This window comes from Curcuma longa, chromosome 16 (genome assembly GCF_044706935.1).
Source record: "Curcuma longa cultivar G26 ecotype Majalengka, Jawa Barat chromosome 16, ITB_CL_G26_1.1, whole genome shotgun sequence".
In the NCBI taxonomy this organism is placed as follows: Eukaryota; Viridiplantae; Streptophyta; class Magnoliopsida; order Zingiberales; family Zingiberaceae; genus Curcuma; species Curcuma longa.
The window spans coordinates 9,412,945-9,433,967 of record NC_133876.1 but is presented as its reverse complement, the minus strand read 5'-3'; the positions used below and the strand labels follow the sequence as shown (position 1 = coordinate 9,433,967).

At 38.3% G+C, this 21,023-nt stretch overlaps 4 protein-coding genes and 1 non-coding gene across 5 annotated transcripts; 2 read left to right on the top strand and 3 right to left on the bottom strand.

The window, feature by feature from the left end:
- Nucleotides 1-279: 279 nt before the first annotated feature.
- On the bottom strand, nt 280-5,292 carry LOC141847460 (VAMP-like protein YKT61). Its single transcript, XM_074735506.1, has 6 exons — nt 4,979-5,292; nt 4,457-4,554; nt 2,843-2,947; nt 2,481-2,546; nt 1,666-1,752; nt 280-468 (listed from the first exon to the last, which is right to left on the bottom strand). The coding sequence occupies exons 1-6, from the start codon at nt 5,196-5,198 to the stop codon at nt 418-420; spliced, it is 627 nt and encodes a 208-aa protein (XP_074591607.1). The 5' UTR covers nt 5,199-5,292; the 3' UTR covers nt 280-417.
- Nucleotides 5,293-6,032: 740 nt separating this feature from the next.
- LOC141847371 (kinesin-like protein KIN-5C) lies at nt 6,033-13,958 on the bottom strand. Its single transcript, XM_074735410.1, has 23 exons — nt 13,900-13,958; nt 13,610-13,739; nt 12,404-12,562; nt 11,935-12,284; nt 11,706-11,844; nt 10,888-10,985; nt 10,655-10,811; nt 9,625-9,694; nt 9,478-9,554; nt 9,182-9,235; nt 9,013-9,093; nt 8,829-8,940; nt 8,673-8,759; nt 8,411-8,586; nt 8,158-8,319; nt 7,941-8,048; nt 7,709-7,867; nt 7,544-7,627; nt 7,267-7,472; nt 7,074-7,175; nt 6,884-6,993; nt 6,633-6,784; nt 6,033-6,383 (listed from the first exon to the last, which is right to left on the bottom strand). Exons 1-23 carry the CDS (start codon nt 13,956-13,958, stop codon nt 6,186-6,188), a joined length of 3,030 nt encoding a protein of 1,009 aa, XP_074591511.1. The 3' UTR covers nt 6,033-6,185.
- Nucleotides 13,959-16,206: 2,248 nt separating this feature from the next.
- On the top strand, nt 16,207-18,392 carry LOC141847810 (uncharacterized). Its single transcript, XM_074735899.1, has 3 exons — nt 16,207-17,002; nt 17,597-17,765; nt 17,840-18,392. Exons 1-3 carry the CDS (start codon nt 16,277-16,279, stop codon nt 18,301-18,303), a joined length of 1,359 nt encoding a protein of 452 aa, XP_074592000.1. The 5' UTR covers nt 16,207-16,276; the 3' UTR covers nt 18,304-18,392.
- A 917-nt stretch (nt 18,393-19,309) lies between these two features.
- On the top strand, nt 19,310-19,905 carry LOC141848055 (uncharacterized). The gene has a single exon (XM_074736168.1). It carries the CDS (start codon nt 19,362-19,364, stop codon nt 19,704-19,706), a length of 345 nt encoding a protein of 114 aa, XP_074592269.1. The 5' UTR covers nt 19,310-19,361; the 3' UTR covers nt 19,707-19,905.
- A 949-nt stretch (nt 19,906-20,854) lies between these two features.
- On the bottom strand, nt 20,855-20,937 carry TRNAL-UAA (transfer RNA leucine (anticodon UAA)). Its single transcript has one exon. It is a non-coding gene; the product is annotated as a tRNA-Leu (tRNA).
- Between the last annotated feature and the right edge of the window lie 86 nt (nt 20,938-21,023).

The following is a 21,023-nucleotide window of genomic DNA, read 5'->3' as shown; positions in this document are numbered from 1 at the left end:
TCAAACTAACCAGAACTCAAATCGACCATTTGCAACGACAAATCCAATCAGATCATAAAAACACTACTAGTCTTGAAGAAGCATTACAGAGCCAGGCCATGCAAAAGAGTACAGACCAAGTGAATGAGATAGAGAAATGAATAAGTAATCACGTTATCGTGTAGTGATCCGCAAGACCACCAACATTACTGACATCAGGTTAATAATGTGCTACAAACACCACAAAAAGTATGGAGAAATTAAGGGAGAAAAAAGAAGATATTATAATTGGCAGGATAGTGAAGGAGCAATCCCTTCATCGTAGGGAATGGTATATTTGAAATGTTTGATGGAACCGTATTTATGTAAACTACTATCCAAACAGAGAATGCACACACAATGAAATTTGATACCAAGATTTCTTCTCCTCTGGCAATGTTACAGCATGGTGCAGCATTGGTTGGTTTTCCTGGCTTGTTTGTAGAACATCTTCGCATGAACAAATACCATAGGATCAAAATAATAATAATAATAATAATAATCAGTGCAAGGTGTTAGGCTTAAAATTACTCTGCATAGAGTCAAACGGAACGACAGAAAAACAGATATGAAAAAATTTGCATGTTGAATGATTGGTTCTACTTTTATATTGATTTCAGGGCACTGAAATGGTATAAAGATTGGATCGAAAACAAAATTACCGTATTAGGCATAACTATGAAAAATTGTTAAAGGTAGAATGTCCATCGGGTGTTAAATTTTGAACAGAATGGATCTTGGAAGGAAGCGGTGATTAGAAAGGGCAGTGTGTTCGTCATATTATATCGATAAACAGCAAGCACGCCCATAAGTCAGAATTCAGCTATCAGGGTGCTAGACTTGCCCTTATCGAAGTGAAAGTCTCGGCTTCAGCCATCTAATGATAATCTCGAATGCTAAACGACTGCTTCTTCCCTTCCACTTCAGGTGCAGCTATGCGTTTGGGTGTACAGTAAAAACATGGCACAACTGCATGCACGTAATAAAGTACAACTATGCACGTGCGCATTATAAGAAGATATGTATGCACACCAGTACATGCCTCTTTACTATGTAAAAGTCACCCTAGGACGTTAGGCTACCTTAATACACGGATTGTGACTTAAGGTAACTAATTGGCTTGTTAGTTGTTACCCAGGGGGAGTATTAATTACTCGAAAAGTTAGTCAGCAAACCTAGTTGATAATTAAGCTAAAATATGACCTACTAAAAAATCTATCTGTTTATTTAGTTTTTACATGTCATAAATAATGTTAACGGTGATTTAGATCTTTAAAACTTACATATGCGACTTATAATATATGTGTGTAATGGGGTACAATCATAGGAATACACTAGACGCTTTCTATGTAATTATATCTTACATATATCTACATATGTTCTGCCCTTTCTCAATCAATTTTCCAGTACAGAGTTCACTAGCTTTCTTCAAGTATAATAACTTAATTGCCGGAGTTGGTTCTTGTTAATTTTGGCTTTTTCATTGACTGTATCTCTGAAAGATTTTCAGGTTTGTTGCTTATTCTTTAGGCAAACATTAATGATTTCTTATAAGTTTGTTCTCTAGCATGTGTATTGAAAAGATGTCATGCATGGTTATCAACCATTAAATTGAACTACTATATCCTAAAGCAGAGTTTAGCTTACTTGTGATGCTGCGCTGAGATCTGAACTCTTGTCGACTAGGCTATCCAACCTTTCTCCTCGGGCGAGCACACTATCAATAGTTTTATGCTGCATGAAATTTCAAAGAAAGGGACAATGATTAGTAAAAGCTACTCAAAGTCACTATAAGTTCTCATCTGGTGATAAAATGTTAACATTTTCTAGTTTTATTTTGTCAGATAAACCATTTATTTGCCAAATTTAATTTAATATTTGCGAGATGCAAAGAAGACATCAATTTTAACATGAGACAGATGCCGCATTCTTCAACTTCAATCACATGAGAAGTTTCAGAAGATCACTAGGCAAAGATTTAAAATGAAATAGAAAACATTCCAAGACATTTCCAAACTGAAAATGCCTACATTTCATGAAGGACAATTTGACATGAGCAGTGCAATCATTTAAGCATTGACAGAATGGAAATCTAACAGTCTCGCAAGTGAAGTCCAAATGAGAAGGGACATAAGTTATATATTCATGTTTTGCAGTAAAAAATCACAATTTCTGCAGCCCATACTATCATCTGGTGAAGAATGAACCTGAAACATAGGAATTTTTAGCTGTTCTGAGCAGGAACAGGGAATGGTTAAAAGGGTCAAAGCGTCCAAAATAGTTATATATGGCTCCTCTACTGAGGATTTTTTACTTTTTACCGTGATAAGTTGAGTAGATAAATGAACAGCAAGCATAAGCTCACTTTGTTTTTTTTATTAGTCTTTTAACCAAAACAATGGATTTTTCCAAAACATAAGAGTTGTAAAAAGGTGGAGGGAAAAAACCCAGTATATACTTACAAGAATAATCTTAGTTTCATCTAGGTCCCTCTGAATTTTCAGCAACTTATCAGCCTCTGCAGGATCCTAGTAAGAGAAATAAGAGCAAAGTTATTCATTGAAGCTAATAAAATAACGATTGAAATAAGGGTGGCAAAGTGTCAAAACAATTTTCAATTTTTGACAATTTTCAATCACAAAGATATGCAATATGTAAGAAAATTTATCACATTATCAGAACAATACAAACAAAAGGACGAAGAAAAATCATCACTTTAATAAAAGAGATATCTTGTGCATTTCCATCATGAAATTTATTGAAGTTGTTAAATTAAACCAAATGCTGACATCGGTGGAAAACCACAATTAAAATCAAGACAAACCTGAAATTTTGTCAATGCTTCAGTTAGAAATGGCCATGGTTGAGTTGAATCAGTCTGCTGGACTCTCCAAGACTCCCCAAAAGTTTTCTGATACTCATCCAGTACCTTGAGCATATAAACACTATGTAACTCTAATGCAAATAGAAAATTCTGAAATAACAAGTTCAACAAAATTATGATATAACACCCACAAGAACCAAATTGAAATGATGTGAATCCTGAAGTATCATTAGAACACATTGAACCCAGAAAAATTAGTCTTCTGATCTCCATCTAGTACTTAAACAGATTTAGAGTTTTGAAAGACATAAAGTAGCCAAGTATATATACCCATAAAACCCAACATTAGAGAAAGTTGAACCCTGAAATATGATTAGGAAAAACTTAAACCTAAGGAAGTGTAAACTCCAAATCCCTTTACAAGGAAGTATAGTCTGCAAAACAATGCTTACAATCAGCAACCAATAATACTATGTCAGAGCCTCTCAGAATATATTATGTAATTATCAAGATTGAATATAGTCTGGATACAAGAATAAAAGGCAATTTACAATCATAAGACCCAGATCAGATGATAAAGGTCAAGAAAACAGCATAAATTTCCTCAGTAGGATATTGCCTAAGAAGATTATGAAACTTCTCTAAAAGCAAAAGAAGATACCTTCTGAAACTGATACTATGTAATGCTAGATTTAGCTTGCATCAAGAACAAAATAAATTGAAGGTTAGGATATCAAATCTTGAATCAATGTAACAAGGATCTATTCCTCGTTGTAACTCAATGCAAAATCATACGATTAGTGGTCTTCAAATCTTCCAAATTATTTCTAATTACAGTAATTAACGTTTTCTGTGTCTCTTTGACTCATCTTGTGTAACAACAAAATTTGTTGATCATATTTGAGCATTTGCATTCTATTTTACATTAATTTTACCGACTACTGAAATTGCACCCAATTGTTCCCTAACTACAACATGTTTGATTTATCTTAGCATCTCATCTTGGCTACAATAAGTTGTGTGTATTATTTCCTGACAAACACTCAAATAGATTATGTATCACAGGCGGTAACCTAAGTGGTAGAACCTTCACTTAAAACTCTAGAAGTTCCACAACGTTCCCATCAAACCTTTACCTTCCTCAATATGCCTTTCTATGTAAGAGGGTACATCTTACAAAAGAAGTGTTTGGTATTATCATTGGGAATAATGGGAGAACCTAATATGAAACTAAAAATAAAGGTGACTGGGTTACTCAGATTGCCCATTCTTTTATTGTCCACTCTCATTTCAATGTCCTTCGAGCATACCTGTGAATGATGGATGCATAAAAATGGAACTGGGAACAGAGAATAGAAAGGAAATTTGTCAGAATTGCTACTTTTGCAGGGGCAAGTAGTGTACATTGAGTGCAAATTTACACATTAAAGCTCCCTTAAGGAGAACCTAAATATGTGCACAAGCCTGAACAGAGACAACTTAAGTTGAACTGATTCAAGCGAGGAACAAGTTGAAGTTAACTATATTTTTTACAGCAACATAGACGTGGTTTAAGATGACCATTGTTGTAGGTAGAAGCAAATGCGTCGTATGCCAGAAAAAAAATGTAATTACCGTGTTTAAGAGAGAAAATGCACTTCGCACTGGATAATGATCGTCCATAAAAGCCATAGCGCAAAGGCCATTTCGGTTATAGGAGTGCACCTTGTACTCTGAAAATCATCAAAGAAAGAAGGAGATTAACTATCAGCCATAATAAAACAAAAGACATCTACCTTGGCAGAGAAAAATGAAAATATTATGATTGATTTGATGCCACGTTGAGAACTTATATAGACAACTTTTGGTTTTACATTAGACACACGTTGTTAGTAAAATCCAGAAACAAAATTTACCCAATCATGGAGAGTATTTTGATTAGTTTGATGCCATACTAGTAACTTATAGATGACCCCTTTTCACAAGACGCGGAATTGACAAATTGCACAAAAGAAGAAACTGCAAATTTAGTCATATGAAGAAGAAACTGCGCATCATCCGCCACCAATTTCTCAAATTGGAGAAACGATACACAATATACACCGGATACGATCGAAAAAAAAAAAAAAAGATGAATTTCGCGGCGTCGAAGAGGACCTTCGTGCTGGACGGACTGGCGCTGGCCGGGGGGCGTGCGCTTGGCGACGGTTCGGGAGACGAAGAGGATGAACTCCTTGGCGGCCGACCTCTGGAAGTACCCGAAATGGCTGACGTCGGAGGCGTTGGCGAGGACCACGGGATCCGCCCCGGACGAGGAGGAGGAGGAGGTGTCGCCGGCCCCGGAGGTCTTCAGCACGAGGAGGGCAGTGATCTTCATCTCCGATCCCGATCGGGAAACCCTAGAAGAGGCGAGATCGAATCCTCTCCTTCTGCGCTTTCTCGCTCGTCGCCGATGAAAGGAATAACAAATGACCTTTGACAGATATTTTATTAAATATTTTATTGAGAAAAAAATTATTCCGCTCCTTAAATTTATATTTAATTTTCTAACAAATCAAAGGACGATTTGTTTTGGACAACTGTACAGCGGTTAAACTCAAGTCTCAATTGAATAATTAAATTTGTCCTCTAGTAAAAAAACGGATTTAAAAACATAGACCCTCAATTGATTTTCATAAATTTATTTTGATGATTAATAAAAATTTTATAGAATCACATTGAGTAAGTAAATTTTCATAGAACTCATCTCTAGGATTAATCAAGAGAATTGGATAGATGGTACTAATTAAAAATATTTAAAAAAAAGCTTTTACATAACTTGAGAAGTAAAACTTATATTATTGATCTAACTTTTATATAACGAAACTTGAGCCAGAGCATGTCAAGTAGCAATATAAAAATTGAAATGTCAAAATAATAATAATTCACGATATCTTTAAAACTACTTTAGGATTACAAGAGGTAAAGTAGAACATTTCGTAAGAATATAAGCAACATCAAACCACAGATTAAGATACTAACATTATATTGACATGGTATAATATCAGACAGAAATTTAAGCTGTTGCATGAATCAACAGAATATATATAGAAAAACATAATAAAATCCTATCTGATATTTATTTATTTATATGGAACCGAATTAATATGAAATCGCTGAAAACTAAGATCCTCTAATTTATTAAACACCAAATGGTTTGATGTACTCTGATTCACGTTTCTTTCAACACAAGGATGATGTTACAAATTAAAAATCAGAGGGGGATCTAAGCTTGATCCCCACGGGACGTGAGCATGAAACGAATAAGATTACAAGTAACCATGTGGCCACATTACAAGATGCAGAGAGATTAAAGATTGGGGTGTCAATTACGCTGAGTGAACGGAGACCGTGGAATAAGAGATTGTTTGATAGGCTGCTGCTTGGAAGTATCATCAGGGTGGTTCTCTCGGAATTCCTCAAGCAGAGCTTCCATTGGCATCGTTCGAAGAGATTCGATCATCCCCTTGCTTGGAACCTCTAGTTCAGACCTCATGGGGGTTTCCCCGGTTGGCTCGTAATCCTGGGGAAAAAGATTGAATCTAGAATCAGACTTAGATGATAACAACAAATTTGAGAATGATAATATAGCCCTATACAATGCTGAAATAAAGAGGTGCCACACTCTAGTTTGTTCCAAATAATGAGTGGGAACTGACATTTTTTTATAAAGTTAGATGAATAAGCTACTATTAACTTGACTAAATTTGAATGCTCCCATCTAAGCTGGTTGTGAAATATGACTAAAATCGAATAATATGTATGAGCTTACCTGGTAATTGTTTTGGAACGTTTCCTCCGCATGCCTGTTGATGTCAGCAGCATGAGCTGCATGTGACACCTGCAACTCTCGTATATGAGTGCCATGCAGTTCTACTGCAGTTATCACTTGTTTCACACGATCTTGTTCATGTTCTAACGTACCTGATCGAAAATTTAGCAGTTAGGCAACCAAAATGTAAAGTAGAATCTCAGTATCACTACTTCTGAAAGCAGGGATTCAAATACAAAGCAAGAACACACTCTCAAGATCCTGAATTATATCTGTACTGCTATTTGAAGTAGCATCAACAGCAGCATCTCGAGCAGAAGCAATTTCAATGTCATGTTGCTCGTTGCTATCTATAGCAGACCTGCAATTAAGGTGCTTGTGCATTTTATCAAGTCATTGTATCGGGAAAAAAAACAAAATTTGAATAAATGAAATATAAACCTTATGTGAACATCCAACTCAGCAACATGTTTATTGCTCAGCTCATTGGCTGAAGTAAGAGTCTTCTTCCATTGTTGAGAAGCAACATGGACATTGTCGATGCTGAAAGTTGTTTAGATAGACATGGTGCATCAAAAAGAAATTTAGTTAAAGACAGGCTCGGAGAGGTATACTTAATCCGATTTGCACTGACCATTGTTGTAGCTCAAGTTCTATACGACAGTGCTTTGCTGCAGAAAAGTTGGAGGCATCCTTCAAATCATGCTCGGTACCCTTGCAAAAGTTTTCCCATTTCCTCTTTGCATCAGTGGTCAAAACGTCCAATGTCGTTGTAATCTCTTGTACATTTTCTTTGCCAACCAACGCAACTTCTTCCATACTAGCAAGCCTCTCATCCACCTTAAAGGCAAAACATGTGATTGTAATGCTTGAAAAAAGTTTACATCTTCATATATAGATTTTGAGCAAACCAGCTTTTTTTGGCGACGCATGTGACTGGATACTAAATCAGTTATCTCTGAAAGAAGCTTCTCTTCTTCATATTTGGATTGCTCCTGTTGGAAAATATCAATGGACCAAAATCAGATTATTGAATAAGAATGAAATCTATGTAGAAAGAGAGTTATAAATTATACCTCATACGCCGTCTGCAAATCATGTATGCACATCACATGTCTTTCATGCAGCAGATTTGAATGGCTTCTAAGCCTTTCTGCTTTCTGACCAAATGTATCGAGTAAGCTGTCTGTGAACACAGAGATTTCTTTCACAAGATTTATGCATGAATTGAATCTCTGCATGAAGTACAACTAGCTTAGGATTAAAAAAATTGATTAAACAACAAAATGTTGATAATGTGATGCAAACCTCACGAAGTTCATGGGTAAAATTTGCAATTTCTCCTCCGTGTTGGGATAATAACTTTTGCAAATTACTAAAGGACTGATCAGCTTCAATCTCCCCAAGAGATAACAACTGTTGCATAAGTAAGCATAGCAGATGAATGGTTAAACAAAGAATGGAAGCATGAAAAAAACTGCTAGATCATTTCAAGAACTCGTATAGGTACCATTTAGCTACTTACTTGATCAAGAGAGCAACAATTGGCAGCAACCAGATCAGACATTTCCTCCAGGCTGGCAGTATTACCAGCTTTATGAAGCCTCACAACATTTTGAACAGCTTCCATATGTGATACAAACAATGATTTCGAAGCTAGTACTTTCCTCTTCAGTTCGGTCGCACCCTGAATTAATTATATTAGCAAAGAGAACAATCAGATAAATCATACAACAAAAAAATATCGACTGCAATGAAATGACTCTAAAAACACATACCTTTTCACTAAAATCAAGGCAAGATTGGCACATCTTCTCAATAGAGAGAAGATATTCATTCTGTTCATCTATGGATGAAATAACAGTATTGCAAAGAAGTCCAACCTTTACTGCCAATTCAGCTTGAAAATTGTTGACAACAGACCTGTTGGTTGCACCCAGTTTGTCTTCCCTAGCTGTGAAGTTTTTAAGATATGAGCTAATAGCATAGAAAGCTACTATAATTTAGAAACAAAAAAAATATTCACAGAACAAAAATTACCTATCTTAGAGAATAACGATGCATTATCACGAAGAGATTTTTCCAAATCAGAAGACAGGACAGAAGCTCGATGGACTAATGCATTTTCTGATTTGAATATTTTGAGTATTAGCATAACGTCACAAGCTTTACAAGACTGTAGAAGTAATTAAATACCTGCTTTTCTCTGTTCTGAGATGATGAACTCTTTTTCCTTAAGAGCATATTGGGCACACTTCAGATCTTCTGTGACACTAGCTAGTAACTTGCTTGTCTGATCCAATCTTTTCTGCATCACAATTGCAGTAAATCAGTTAAACGAACTCAACAACCAGAAGAATAATTTTTTAAATCTAACAACCTCCGTATTGTCAAGTGTCTGGGTCAACTCTGCAGAATGTTGAAGTTCAGCATTGTACTTCCCTTGGAGATCTTCAAGTTGCTGATGAAACAAAAAGAATGAGTTGCAATAAACATGTTCAACTTAGATTGAGTTGATTATATGCTTTACCAAACTTATTAATTCTCACCTTTTGATTAGTTTCTATCATTAATGTCATTTGCTCAAGTTGTTCTGCCATTGCCTTCGTGCAAGAAAGAGAACAAATTGAGTGAATGTTTTAAAGAATTTCCAAAAATAAATTTTAACTAAGATAAGAATAAAGTATTGGGAATAGAGACACTGAAAATGATGAAGTTTAAACCGTGCCACTAAACAAAAAAAAAACTAATTCAATCTAAATACAGAATGCTAAAATTGACAGACATAAGTTTGTTTTTCAATGAATATGGCATAAAAGATTCAAAATTGTTCCTTAAATTATACCTTCTTTTCACTCTCCTCCAGGTAGTACCTCTCCTTAGGAATATAAACACCAACTTTCTCACGAGCAGCATACACCTCTAACATATGAAATCATTAATTTAACTATCCAAAAAAAGTCAATCAGTTATTGGCAAAAAATAGAAATACCAGCTTTAAGGCGATCAATTTCCCCATAAAGATCCTTGATCAATGTTGATTTCATCATCTTTTGGTTTACCTGTGAATAATCAGTTCACAAATTTCAAGGGCCATCTAAAGATATTGATCGGATTACAAATAGTTTTTCCCAGATAGTTATTTCCTAATGCAATAAAAATCGCAGTAGTAAAAGGAAAAATAGACGTTTCACCTGTTTCTCAAAACCTGTGAAAAAATCTTGCTGTTGAATGTTGACATGACAGCAATTTCAGTCAGCAAATTTGCCAACTCGTTACACATCGCTTCATCAAATATTTTTATCTTTATTCTCTTCCATTTAACATGTGACCTAGAGGTCACGGGTTCAAATCCTGGAACAGCCTCTTGCCAAAGGCAAGGTAAGGCTGCGTACAATGGATTCTTTCCCCGGACCCCGCATGGCGGGAGCTTCGTGCACCGGGCTGCCCTTTTATTCTCTTCCATTTAAAATTTAACCCCAAGAAACAACAATGTAAGGCATTGCCATTAATCTACAAAAGTTCCTTTCCGAAGGGATCTTTCTTTTAACGTTTATTTAACACAAATTTAAATGATTTAGATGTTTCATAGACTAGACTGACAGAGAGGGAAAGATTAATTCCTCATCAATCATCATGCCTTACCCAAATTATCACATAAGCTAGATTGCTGCCTGTTGTGAAAAATCAGATCAAAAGCATTTAGAAGGATACCATATAAGAATAATTTTGCATGGTTACTTATACAGATATTAAACTACTGTATAAGATCATTACCACCAATATTTTGATTTCACAAAAATTGGACAGCAATTAATTAAATAATACCTATTGATCATATTCAAGATGCTCATACTGTCTTAAATTGTCTTTTAACACCTTGAAATTTTTTAATTTTTCCCAGATAGAAAAATATTTTTGATGCAAAAAAAGGCATTAGAAAAGGGGAGAAAATTTCACTTATTTGCCAAGACCGTGAGCAGATAATCAACAAAATATTCTAAGAGGTAAAAATTAGATACCTCAGGTCTGTTCTTAATATTCTTAGCCCTGTGAGCATAATCCAGTGTACTAAGAGTTTCCTCAAGACAATGCACAGAAGGGGAAACAGTAGCTATTATGCATGTTTTTGTTCTCCCACCCAATGAATCACGAAGTAAACGTGTAAGTTTGCTGTCTCTGTACATCACATATAGAACTTTGTTAAAGATCAAAAGCTATAAAACATTGAAAAGACTAAGGTAAATATTTAAACCTGTAGGGTATGTGTCCAAGATGCTCTACCAGAGCAGTAATAACACGACCTAGAGTAAGCAAGCTTTTGTTGATCTCACCTGCTTCTCTTGCACGGCCCTTGACACAAAAGAATACAGAAATCAGAATGATTCAGAGTAATGTTAATCCGAGCAGGGACGAGCATAGCTTGTTTTGCTCTAGTAAAAGTTGATCAAAGTTACATACCATAACCAAAATTTTGTAACATCTGCTCCTAAAAGGGGATAGAATTTCTCACATAAAAGGGGTACAAGTTAAGTCCTGATGAACATGTGCAAGGTTTGCGTAAAATTCATATCATTGTTAATGATATAATTTTATGTTTATTGAAAATTAATTTGCAACATTTGCAGAGGAGACCTTTACTTTTCACCAATATATGGATGGGTGAAGGGAGAAAAATATTTATCCCTTGCATATAGCTTTACCTAGTTTTTGACCATTGGATATTTGAGGAGTATCAAACGAGGAAAATCCATTGTAACAAGCTATTGACAGAGCATCACTAGGGCTGCACTTTTGAAGTAGCAAGGGATGAATTCTACATGAAGAATGCCTCATTATTAAAGAAGTGCCATGACACAAATTCCATGTTGATTTTATATTTTTGGAATCTGTTGATATCTTATCTATGCTCATCTTGTTGGCACAAAATACAATTTTTTTCTCAATTATTATTCACATAAAACCAGTAGAATATGATCACTTAGATAACCAAAAAAGGTTGTATAATGCTAAATATTTCAACTAATATTTGATATCATTTCATGCAGGAGTAACAAACAATATGAACCTTACCTCCCTTGCACCTGAGCGAGATATGTTTTCAGATCCAGCTAAATCAACTAGATTCAGTTTGCCACATTTGATTAGCTCTTCCCCTTCTGGAGTAGCCTCTTTAATGTGAATGGTAATAGAAAACAGAGAATGTGATCGGCTGAAATATTAAAAAAATGGGAAAAGAACATTAAATAACAAGAGTTTTCCAATAAAAAAGAATAAAAACTAAAGAAGTATGCAACCTAACCTTGATTGTTTATTCAAGAGGGTCTCTGCAGTGCGTCTTTTAGCTGAACCTCTTTCTAGGAGAGAAAATATCTCATCAGCGCTTGTTACTATCTCCTCCTCAAGACCTCTTACAAGCACCCCGCCTTTACCATCTTCCATGAGAGGAAGTGGCTTTTTTTGCCTTTCCTCTAAAACAATCTTAGATAACTCTTCAGGAGCAAGTAAATCAGTTATTTCTTCATTATACAATTCCAGGAAGGTGACCTTTACACTGTATTCAGCATTTTGACTCTCTAATGTATCAAAAATTTGTTTCACGGCTCTAGGAATGACACCTGCATCTGCAGGCAATTGACCTTTTGGGCCGCTCTGGAACAATTAAATTATCACCTTAGCAAACTATTCATTTCAAATTATTGAAAGTTTTGTAAGCAAGGTATTGATTCACAACTTAAACTAAAATTTGCATTGAAAAAGAAATGACATACTTTAGCCTTTCTACATTCTCCTTCCATTGTGAATGTTTTTCCAGTTCCAGTTTGCCCATAAGCAAAAATGGTGCAATTGAAACCATCTAAAACCTCATTTACAATTGGAACAACAGCTTGGTCAAAAAGATCCGCTTGTTTTGCTGAAGGACCAAACACCTGAAGAATGGAGGATTTGCTCTTTCTTAAATGAAACAAGTGATATAGTTGAAACTGCATTAAAGATTACCAACTCAAACAATACAAATCAATTTCAAAATAAAATCAGAATAAAGTATAAATAAATTCTAAATCATTATTCACTAGCTATTAAGATTGAAAAATGATCAATACACAGATATAATCGCCACACTTCAAAATGCTATTCTCGCAGCTTTAGCTGATCCTCATATGGATGCCATCTTTCAGAACCCCCCCCCCCCCCCCCCCCCCCCCCCCCCCCCCCCCCCAATGTATCTGTTGAGACATTCAACTTCACAAAGCCATCAATCATGGCTAAGTTATGGCATCATCTAAACTCCACCTATGAGGACAAAATTTGAGTACAACTGCAAATTCATTAACTTGTATATTATGTCACAGCACAATTGATGACTTTGGGCTTAGTCATTCCTTCATGAAGTAAGTTATCGAAAAAGAATTAGATACACTTTAGTTCCACGAGGAAGCTGGTCAATGATTATATAAACATTAATTAGAAAGGAAAATAAAAATTTCATTTTCTTATCAAAAAAATTTCAATGCATATATGTTTAACTGACAAGTTGTATTCAAGCATTCACGTCATAACTAATCAGTTAACTTCACTCGAGGAAAAAAACAGAATAGAGAATTGTACTTTATAGGATACCGCAGGAATATGTATAGGTGGATTTATAAAATACAAACGAGGCAGAAGGATAAATTCCAACCTTAATAGTTACCATTTTATTTAGTTTGAAATTAGTCAAATAACCCAGCTGATTTTTTTCTGTTTCCTGGATAGAAACTTCATTAGTTGAACAAATTTCTTTCTATCCCTACTGGCTTTTGAATAGAGGTAGACTTAGAGGCACCTCTGATTCTTTGCTCAGACTCTAAATAAAAGATGACAAATCCACTGCAATTACTCACTGAATCTGATTTCAAACATACAATGCACTTAGTCGTGACAATAATTCTTATTAAACCCAGAAATATCGCCAAAAAAAAAAAACGCAGGCACACCTTATCAAAAGTAAAAACCCGGTCAATCTGCTTTCCAGCGATCGCCTGCGACACCGCGACCTCCCTCTGGTACTCGTTGCAGGTCACCACCTGCGGCGCATTGTTTCGCAGCTCGTCTTCGTTAAAGGGCCTTCAGATCAGCAAAAAAAAAAAAAAAGTCAGAACTCAGAACCATAAACCAACATCATAGACTACAGCCTCAAAACACATCGCCAAACGGCCCTCATAGATTCCATCCGCTAACCCTAATCGAGTAGAACAGAGAGAAGTGGAGCGATTCCTCCCCCTACCTGCAGCGGAGAAGAACCTGAACGTTCACCGCCTTGTCCTTCTCGTGGCGAGATCCCATCTCCGGCAGATCCGTGTCAACAGAGAATTCGAAGGCCCGTTAACGGCGACGCTGGAGTGACCGGGGATTGGAATGAAATTTATACAAAAAAAAGATGACAAATATGTTGAGCTTTTTGCACATCGGAGAAAAGGCGGGATTCGAAACGGAGTTTGAAATCGAGGCTTCGTATCCGTACGATCAGTGCGATTATAAAGAATCAGACGGCCACAATATAAAAAGAGCAGATCGGGTTCGTAAAGCTCTCCGGTTCAGATGAGCTGTTTTTGACCGTCCGATTTAGAATGGACGTCGATCTGCTGATAGATGATGTAGAAGTCTGGTCTGCATCCACTCCTCAGATCACTCAATGGGCATGATCAAGTCTGGTTAGAAACTCAAAAATCCAATTAAAAAAATGACAGTGGAATAATATTATTCATCGTATTTCACTAACTCGTGTACCAATTGTTCCAGCTAGATATGGGAGACGGTCAAGCCACCTGGCAAAGATTATGTTACTTAGACCACGATAAACCTTACTGATCGAGAGAACCTGGGAAAGAAAGACACTAAACCAAAGGGGATTAGCTGACCGTCAGGATTCCCGGCGGGGCTACTCTGACACTCAAGTCAGTACCAGAAAGAAGAGGAGGAAGAAGCAGTAAAGCTTGAAGATGCAGAAGATTCCAGAACGCTTTCTCATACCTCTATCGAAGTCTATATACTCACGGGGATAGATGGCAGTGAGGCGAGGCATTTGAGGGGACATATTCTGTACATTCCTAACAAGTGCGCGGAGATGCCAGTATCTAGGAGACAAAACCTACGGGCCTAGTAACCGGCAGGTGACTTGAGGGTGTGAATCATCCTTGTACTTTAGTTAGGAATAGCAACCCGAGCAGGTAGAAGTCTGACAGCTTAATAACCGTCCTCCTTTTATGGTGAGGCTCGCATGTGTGCGTGTCTTGTAGCGAGGCTCCATACTGCTGTCTTCATATAAGGAAAGTATAAGGACAATGGTGAAATGGTGTGGCGGAGTGGCGCAGCGAGCTCGGATCTATCAAGGCAGGGGCAAGCAAGATGAACTAATACAGAGGACTAGCCGAGCCTGCCTTTGTGAGGCTAAAATAACTAGGTGCCGGGATAGTTGAGCAACTGGAAGGCCGAGATGGTCTAGTAACATAGAGGCCGGTGTGGTCGAGCAGTAGGGAGGCCGAGATGGCCTAGCAACATGGAGACCGATATGGCCGAGCAGCAGGGAGGCCAAAATGGTCTAGTAATATGAAGGCCGGTGTGATCGAGCAACAGGAAGGTCGAGATGACCAAGCAACATGGAGGCCAGTATGACCGAGCAACAGGGAGGCCGAGATGGCCTAGTAATAGCGAGGCCGATGTGGCCGAACAGCAAGGAGGCCGAGATGACCTAATAACAGAGAGGTCGATGTGGCCGAGCAGTAGGGAGCCCGAGATGACCTAGTAACATAGAGGTTTAGTGTGGTCGAGCAGAGGAGAGGCCGAGATTGCCAAGTAACATGGAGGCCGGTGTGGCCGAGCAACAGGAAGTCCGAGATCGCCAAGAAACATGGAAGTCGAGGCAGGACTAGTCATATAAGGTCTAACTGTTGACCATTGACTATTGACTCTTGAGTCTTGACTTGCCAGATCAAATGGATTATTGACTCTCCTCTTGCCACGTCAAACCATAAGAGATCCGTTGCATCACCAATATTAGTAATTATACTTCATACTAAGGTCGGTAGGATATGCCCTTGAGATAGTTAGTCATCGTATCGAGTGTTCGAGCGGCCTAGCACCCAAGTGCTCAAGTGACCGAGCTGAGCTCTCAACTAGCCGAACACCCAAACGCTCGAGTAGTAGTTGCTTGAGTGTCCAGCGCCAAGGAGTTGAGTGCAGATTGTTCGAGCGTTAAGTGCTCGAGGATCCAAGAATCCAAACCCAAATGTCCAACCGCTCGAGCATCTAAAACCTAAAAGACTTGAAACTAACTCTAGTCTATATTCATGTAGAAGAAAAATTGATAAATTTATTAGAATGTGACTTTAGAAGCATTTTTAGATGAGATTAGAATGATTTTAGAATAAGGTAAAAAAACATTTCTTAATATTATTGTAAGTGAATAATGTTGATCTTTGGTTTGAAATTTCATTTAAACACTTGGCCAGAAACAAACAAGCTAATCTGACTACAGCTATTTCTCGCTCTAATTTCTTCATTAGAAAAACCACAAAAATCGCTAACATTATCCTAAAAAAGGAAGAAAGAAGATAGCGTTTTAGCAAGCAAAGTGATTCTCATCTTCCTCTTCCATCCACGAGATGTCGGAGGCGGATGCCGCCGGCCGCCCAGTCGGCGGTACTGAGTACAGCTGGATCCGGGCTGTTCCCGGAGGCACCGGCACCACCGTCCTCGCTCTCCTCCTCTCCCAGCCCGTCTGCCTCCCCCTCCTCCATTCCGCCCTCCGCCGCCTCCAAGCCTCCCACCCCCTCCTACTCGCCCACCTCACTGCAGCCTCAGCCGCCCATCCTTCCTTCTCCCTGACCGATCCCTCCTCTCTCTCCCTCCTCTCCCTCAACGCCTCCGACCTCCCTCCGCCGCAGGAGGGGATCTCCCCTTTCCACGCCGTCCTGGAGCACGAGCTCAACCAGAACCCGTGGTCCGATCCGAGCGCCGATCGCCTCCCGCTCCTCTTCGCCACGGTCTACCAGATGCCCGATCCGGCCCGGACTGTCGTCGCGCTCCGCTTCCACACCGCGGTCTGCGACCGGAGTGCGGCCGCAGCTTTGCTCAAGGAGCTCCTGTGCCTAATGTCGAGCGCCGGCGACGGCGGGCCGGAGGAGGGGTTGAACCGGGAAATCGAGGAGCTGATACCGAGGCAAGACGCGTGGAAGCCGTTCTGGGCGCGGGGGAAGGATTTACTGGGCTACTCGCTGAACGCCCTGAGGACATCGACTCTCCGGTTCGAAGACACCAGCAGCCAGTTGCGGCGGTCGGAGGTGGCGCGGCTGGTGCTGGGCGCCGATGACACCGAGAAACTTCTCACGGTGTGTGCTTTCTACTATTATCTCACTATTTTTTTAAAAAAATTATTTTTAAATACATAAAATAATTTATTTTTTGTATCACTGTTTTTGTCCAGAATATATATAAAATCCTGCCGAAAATGATTAGAGATGATGAGCCATCTTTTGTGTTTGTGACGTAGACACTTGAGAGAACATGAACCTCAAAGAACTCATCCACTTAGTCCTTTTCTCTTATTTTTCTTCCACCTAAACATTAAAAACAGTTATGTTCATGCATGAGATTTAGCAATGCAATCAGTTAACCTTGATTAACAAACAAACTTTGAAATAAAAAGGAAAAAAGATGATCTTATCAAGCTTCAAGCTTGTAACATAATTAGATTTCTCAAGTTAAAGCTTGCTTGCATTTACTAGTATAATGGAAATTGGAAATCAGAAGAAGAGAGGAAGAATATTATTATCTTAGTGTGTGAATCTTTCATACTGTCTTCCTTTCCTCATTTTCTCTCTTAGTAAACTACAGACTATAAATTTATCTTCCCTGAATTTTTTCTAGTCTACTTTGTCTCCACATCAAAAATTCTAAGACTCAGAAATGGGAATCATGCACAGGAATGCAAAGAAAGAGCAATCAAACTGTGTGGAGCCATTTTGGCAGCAGCTATGCTTGCTACCTACGCATCAAAAAAATTTGAGAATGATCAGTATGAGACCTACTCGGTTGTGACCCTTATTGATTGCCGCAAGTATCTGGATCCGGTTCTACATGATCACAATATCGGTGAGTAGCTCACTTGCCTTGGCAATTTGACTGAGTGGAGGATGACTAACTATATATGTACAAGTAATTTGCAGGGTTTTATCATTCAGCAATCATCAACACACACAGCATTCAAGAAGGAGAAGGCCTGTGGGAGGTAGCCAAGAGATGCCAAGATTCCTACTCCAATGCCATGAACAACAAGAAGCATCTAAAGGACATCGGCGAGCTTAACTTCCTGATGTGCCGAGCCATTGAAAACCCACAATTTACCCCTTCATCATCCCTACGCACCGCCCTCATCAGTGTGTTCGAGGAACCTGTGGTCCATGACTCATCCAAGCTGCAAGAAGAGGTTGGCCTTGACGACTACTTAGGCTGTGCTTCGGTCCATGGAGTCGGTCCATCGATTGCGGTGTTTGACACAATCCGAGATGGAAAATTAGATTGTGCCTGTGTCTACCCTTCTCCCCTTCACTCGAGGAAGCAAATCCATGAGCTGCTTGAAGACATGGTAAGAATTCTTACTCAAGGCTCAGTAAATGGTGAATCTACATAGTTTGATGTAGAAATATTGATGTAGAGACCTATTCGATTCACTAGATAAAATAAAAGCATCAATTAAGACTAGTCTTTATGAATCTTTTATATTTTCTATATTATAGATGTAATCTCCTTACAGTTTGTTGATGCCTAAATTTTTATAAGCTTTCTAGTCTTCTTTACCCCAAATTTCAGATTCCTATTCCACCAAACCTTCAAACAATCAAGCTCCCATTTAGCTTTCTACTCCACAAACCTAAGAACAATCAATTTATCTTGTGCTGCATCAAGTTGCCAACAGGAAAGAAACTTATAAACACCAACACTTGAAACACTGGCAGAACACCGAGACTGTATTGTTCCGACTCAGGACCGACCGCCAATGTTGTTGCGAGGAACCAGAATTCTCCTACACAATTGATTTGATCAATTAGATAGTGTACACTATATGAGGTTCTTAAGAACCCTTTGACATCTTATAGAGTGTTCAGTCATAATTCTGGAGGCAATTGTTATAAGAAGTGCTAGGAAGCTTATACCTAGCTCCCTTGGATCTATAACATAAACAGTTGAATACTTTAATATTAAATTAAATTATTTTAAAAAATTGTTCAATATTATTGCAGTATTTTCCACCAAAACCTATAACAATATCAGAGGCTGCTCTGATGTAAATCCTAACACTAGTCAAAGTTATTTCAATATGTTTTTGCTAAATTGGTCCAATGCTACAACATGATAATTTTGATTTTAAAAAAGTACGGTTAAAACCTAATTTTATAGTTAAAATTATTCTAATTTAATTAAAAATATTTTAATATTTTTGATTGAAGTATTTGTGTCTTTTGATAATCAGAAGACCTCTTTTAATTTTTATCCAAAAAATTATATCCGACAACACTTGAAAGATGAAATGTAATTTACTAAACTCTAGTGGGGTCAAATGAAAAAGTTAACGGGCGAGCAATAAGTAGGGGGCCGCCCAAATTAAATTATCCGAACAAATCCAACGATTCCCCAATTCTTCTGCCCTAAACAGCCAATTCTTCTGCCCTAAACAGGAGAGTAGCGGCGATGGCGGGCGAGGAAGGAAGTGGCGGCGGCGGCGGAGGCGGAGACGAGTCGAGTGAGGCAACGGCCGGATGGCAAGGAAGAGTGGTGGGCGAATGGAACAGGATCAAGGAGCACGCGGAGACTTACCCCTACTTGTGGGGTTCCTACATCTTGGTCTACGGTGTTCTTGGATCCTACCTCGCCTACCGGTGGAGGAAGCTCCGGAGGACGGAGGACCGCGTTCGCGTCCTCCAGGCGAGGCTCCGTAAGCTTGTCGAGGCTGAGGAGGCGTCCTCCGGAGGTACCGTCACGTCGTCCGCGGCGCCTAAGCCGACACCGTCGGATAAGTCGAGCGGGCCTTCCTAGAAGTTCTTCCTGCCGGTAGAACTTGTTAGTATGGATCTATCAACTCCGTAGATTTCTTCCCCTCTGGATCTTGCTTCTGAGTTTTGTCAAATTTATGGTTTAGCCGCTCGGCGCGTTCGATTTTGCTCCTACGTTGGTTCTTACTGTTTCTTTAGCTAAAGGAACAATTTTTAAAAGGAAAACCCGTCAAATTTACATTCTTCTCTTGCTATTGTAATAAATTTACCGGTAAGATTATGAAATCATTGGAGAAAACATTTCCAACGATCGTTTTTGAAGGCCATTATAGACAAAAGCTGTGTTTTTGAGTTGAAATTGAGCTGTGGAATATTGTCTTCTAAGCTTGTTGCATTTGTTATCGTTGTAGATCCAAGATCACTTTTTTGTTTCAAGTTCAAGCCAAATGAATGAGTTGATTTAGGATGAACTTCAACTCGAAGGCACTTTGATCCACTAGATGTAGTTGAGTTGTAGTTTCTACTACCGATACAGAGTTTGGGAGATTTAATATCGGTGAGTAATTTTATACTGCAGTTAGATTTGAATCAGATCGTAAAACTTGGATATTTGGATTAAAAATAACAAACTACATCAATATATACAAAAGCCTAAGATCTGAACAACCATAAAAACTTAACTATGAGTTGTATGTCGACGCCGCTCGCTCTCATAGTGTGAAGTCTTTTACGACAATGAGAACTTGTCTCATACCGTTCTTACCTAGCCCTCAGAGCACCGGAGTTGCGATCCTACATATTGCTAGATGGTAATGATCGTCGTCGGGAAAAGCGTCGAAGGAAATGATGTGCTCTATTTATCTCATGCCATCCTTATCTGTGCCTCATTTACCTAACAATCCTCAGCAAGAAAAGTGTTAAAGAAGATGGTAAGCTCTACTTGTCTCGTGCCATCCTTATCTAAGCCTCGAGGCAAAGGAGTTGCGATCTTACATATTAATTCTCTCCGAAACAAAGGAGTTGCGATCTTACATATAAATTCTTTTCGAAAAATGTTTCATGCAAGCAATGAAGAGATTGATCCTGTTTCTTTTGTATATCATAATAAAAGCAAAAAAAAAATACAAAAAAACTATATATATATAATTTGATATAAAAAAAAACAAAATGTGTAATAAGATATTAAAACACTGCTGGCTATGGGGTTCGAACCCATGCGCACTTATGTGCAGAAGATCTTAAGTCTTCCCCCTTAACCACTCGGGCAAACCAGCTACTTGTTTGATAGTTTTCTAATAAAATAAATATTGATTTTTATTTGCACCTTACTAAAGGTAAAAATTTTATTTTTGGTTAAGAA

Excerpts from the sequence above, each read along its gene's own strand:
- LOC141847460 (XM_074735506.1), bottom strand. The coding sequence starts at position 5,198 with ATGAAGATCACTGCCCTCCTCGTGCTGAAGACCTCCGGGGCCGGCGAC. Across the intron at positions 2,547-2,842 it reads AAGCATTGACAAAATTTCAG|GATCCTGCAGAGGCTGATAA; the intron begins GTTTGTCTTGAT and ends TTCTCTTACTAG. Across the intron at positions 469-1,665 it reads ATCTCAGCGCAGCATCACAA|ATGTTCTACAAACAAGCCAG; the intron begins GTAAGCTAAACT and ends GTTCATGCGAAG.
- LOC141847371 (XM_074735410.1), bottom strand. The coding sequence starts at position 13,958 with ATGGGATCTCGCCACGAGAAGGACAAGGCGGTGAACGTTCAGGTTCTT. Across the intron at positions 7,868-7,940 it reads TTACCCATGAACTTCGTGAG|AGATTCAATTCATGCATAAA; the intron begins GTTTGCATCACA and ends TACTTCATGCAG. Across the intron at positions 6,384-6,632 it reads CGTTCCAAAACAATTACCAG|GATTACGAGCCAACCGGGGA; the intron begins GTAAGCTCATAC and ends CTTTTTCCCCAG.
- LOC141847810 (XM_074735899.1), top strand. The coding sequence starts at position 16,277 with ATGTCGGAGGCGGATGCCGCCGGCCGCCCAGTCGGCGGTACTGAGTAC. Across the intron at positions 17,003-17,596 it reads ACACCGAGAAACTTCTCACG|GAATGCAAAGAAAGAGCAAT; the intron begins GTGTGTGCTTTC and ends AATCATGCACAG. Across the intron at positions 17,766-17,839 it reads TCTACATGATCACAATATCG|GGTTTTATCATTCAGCAATC; the intron begins GTGAGTAGCTCA and ends AGTAATTTGCAG.
- LOC141848055 (XM_074736168.1), top strand. The coding sequence starts at position 19,362 with ATGGCGGGCGAGGAAGGAAGTGGCGGCGGCGGCGGAGGCGGAGACGAG.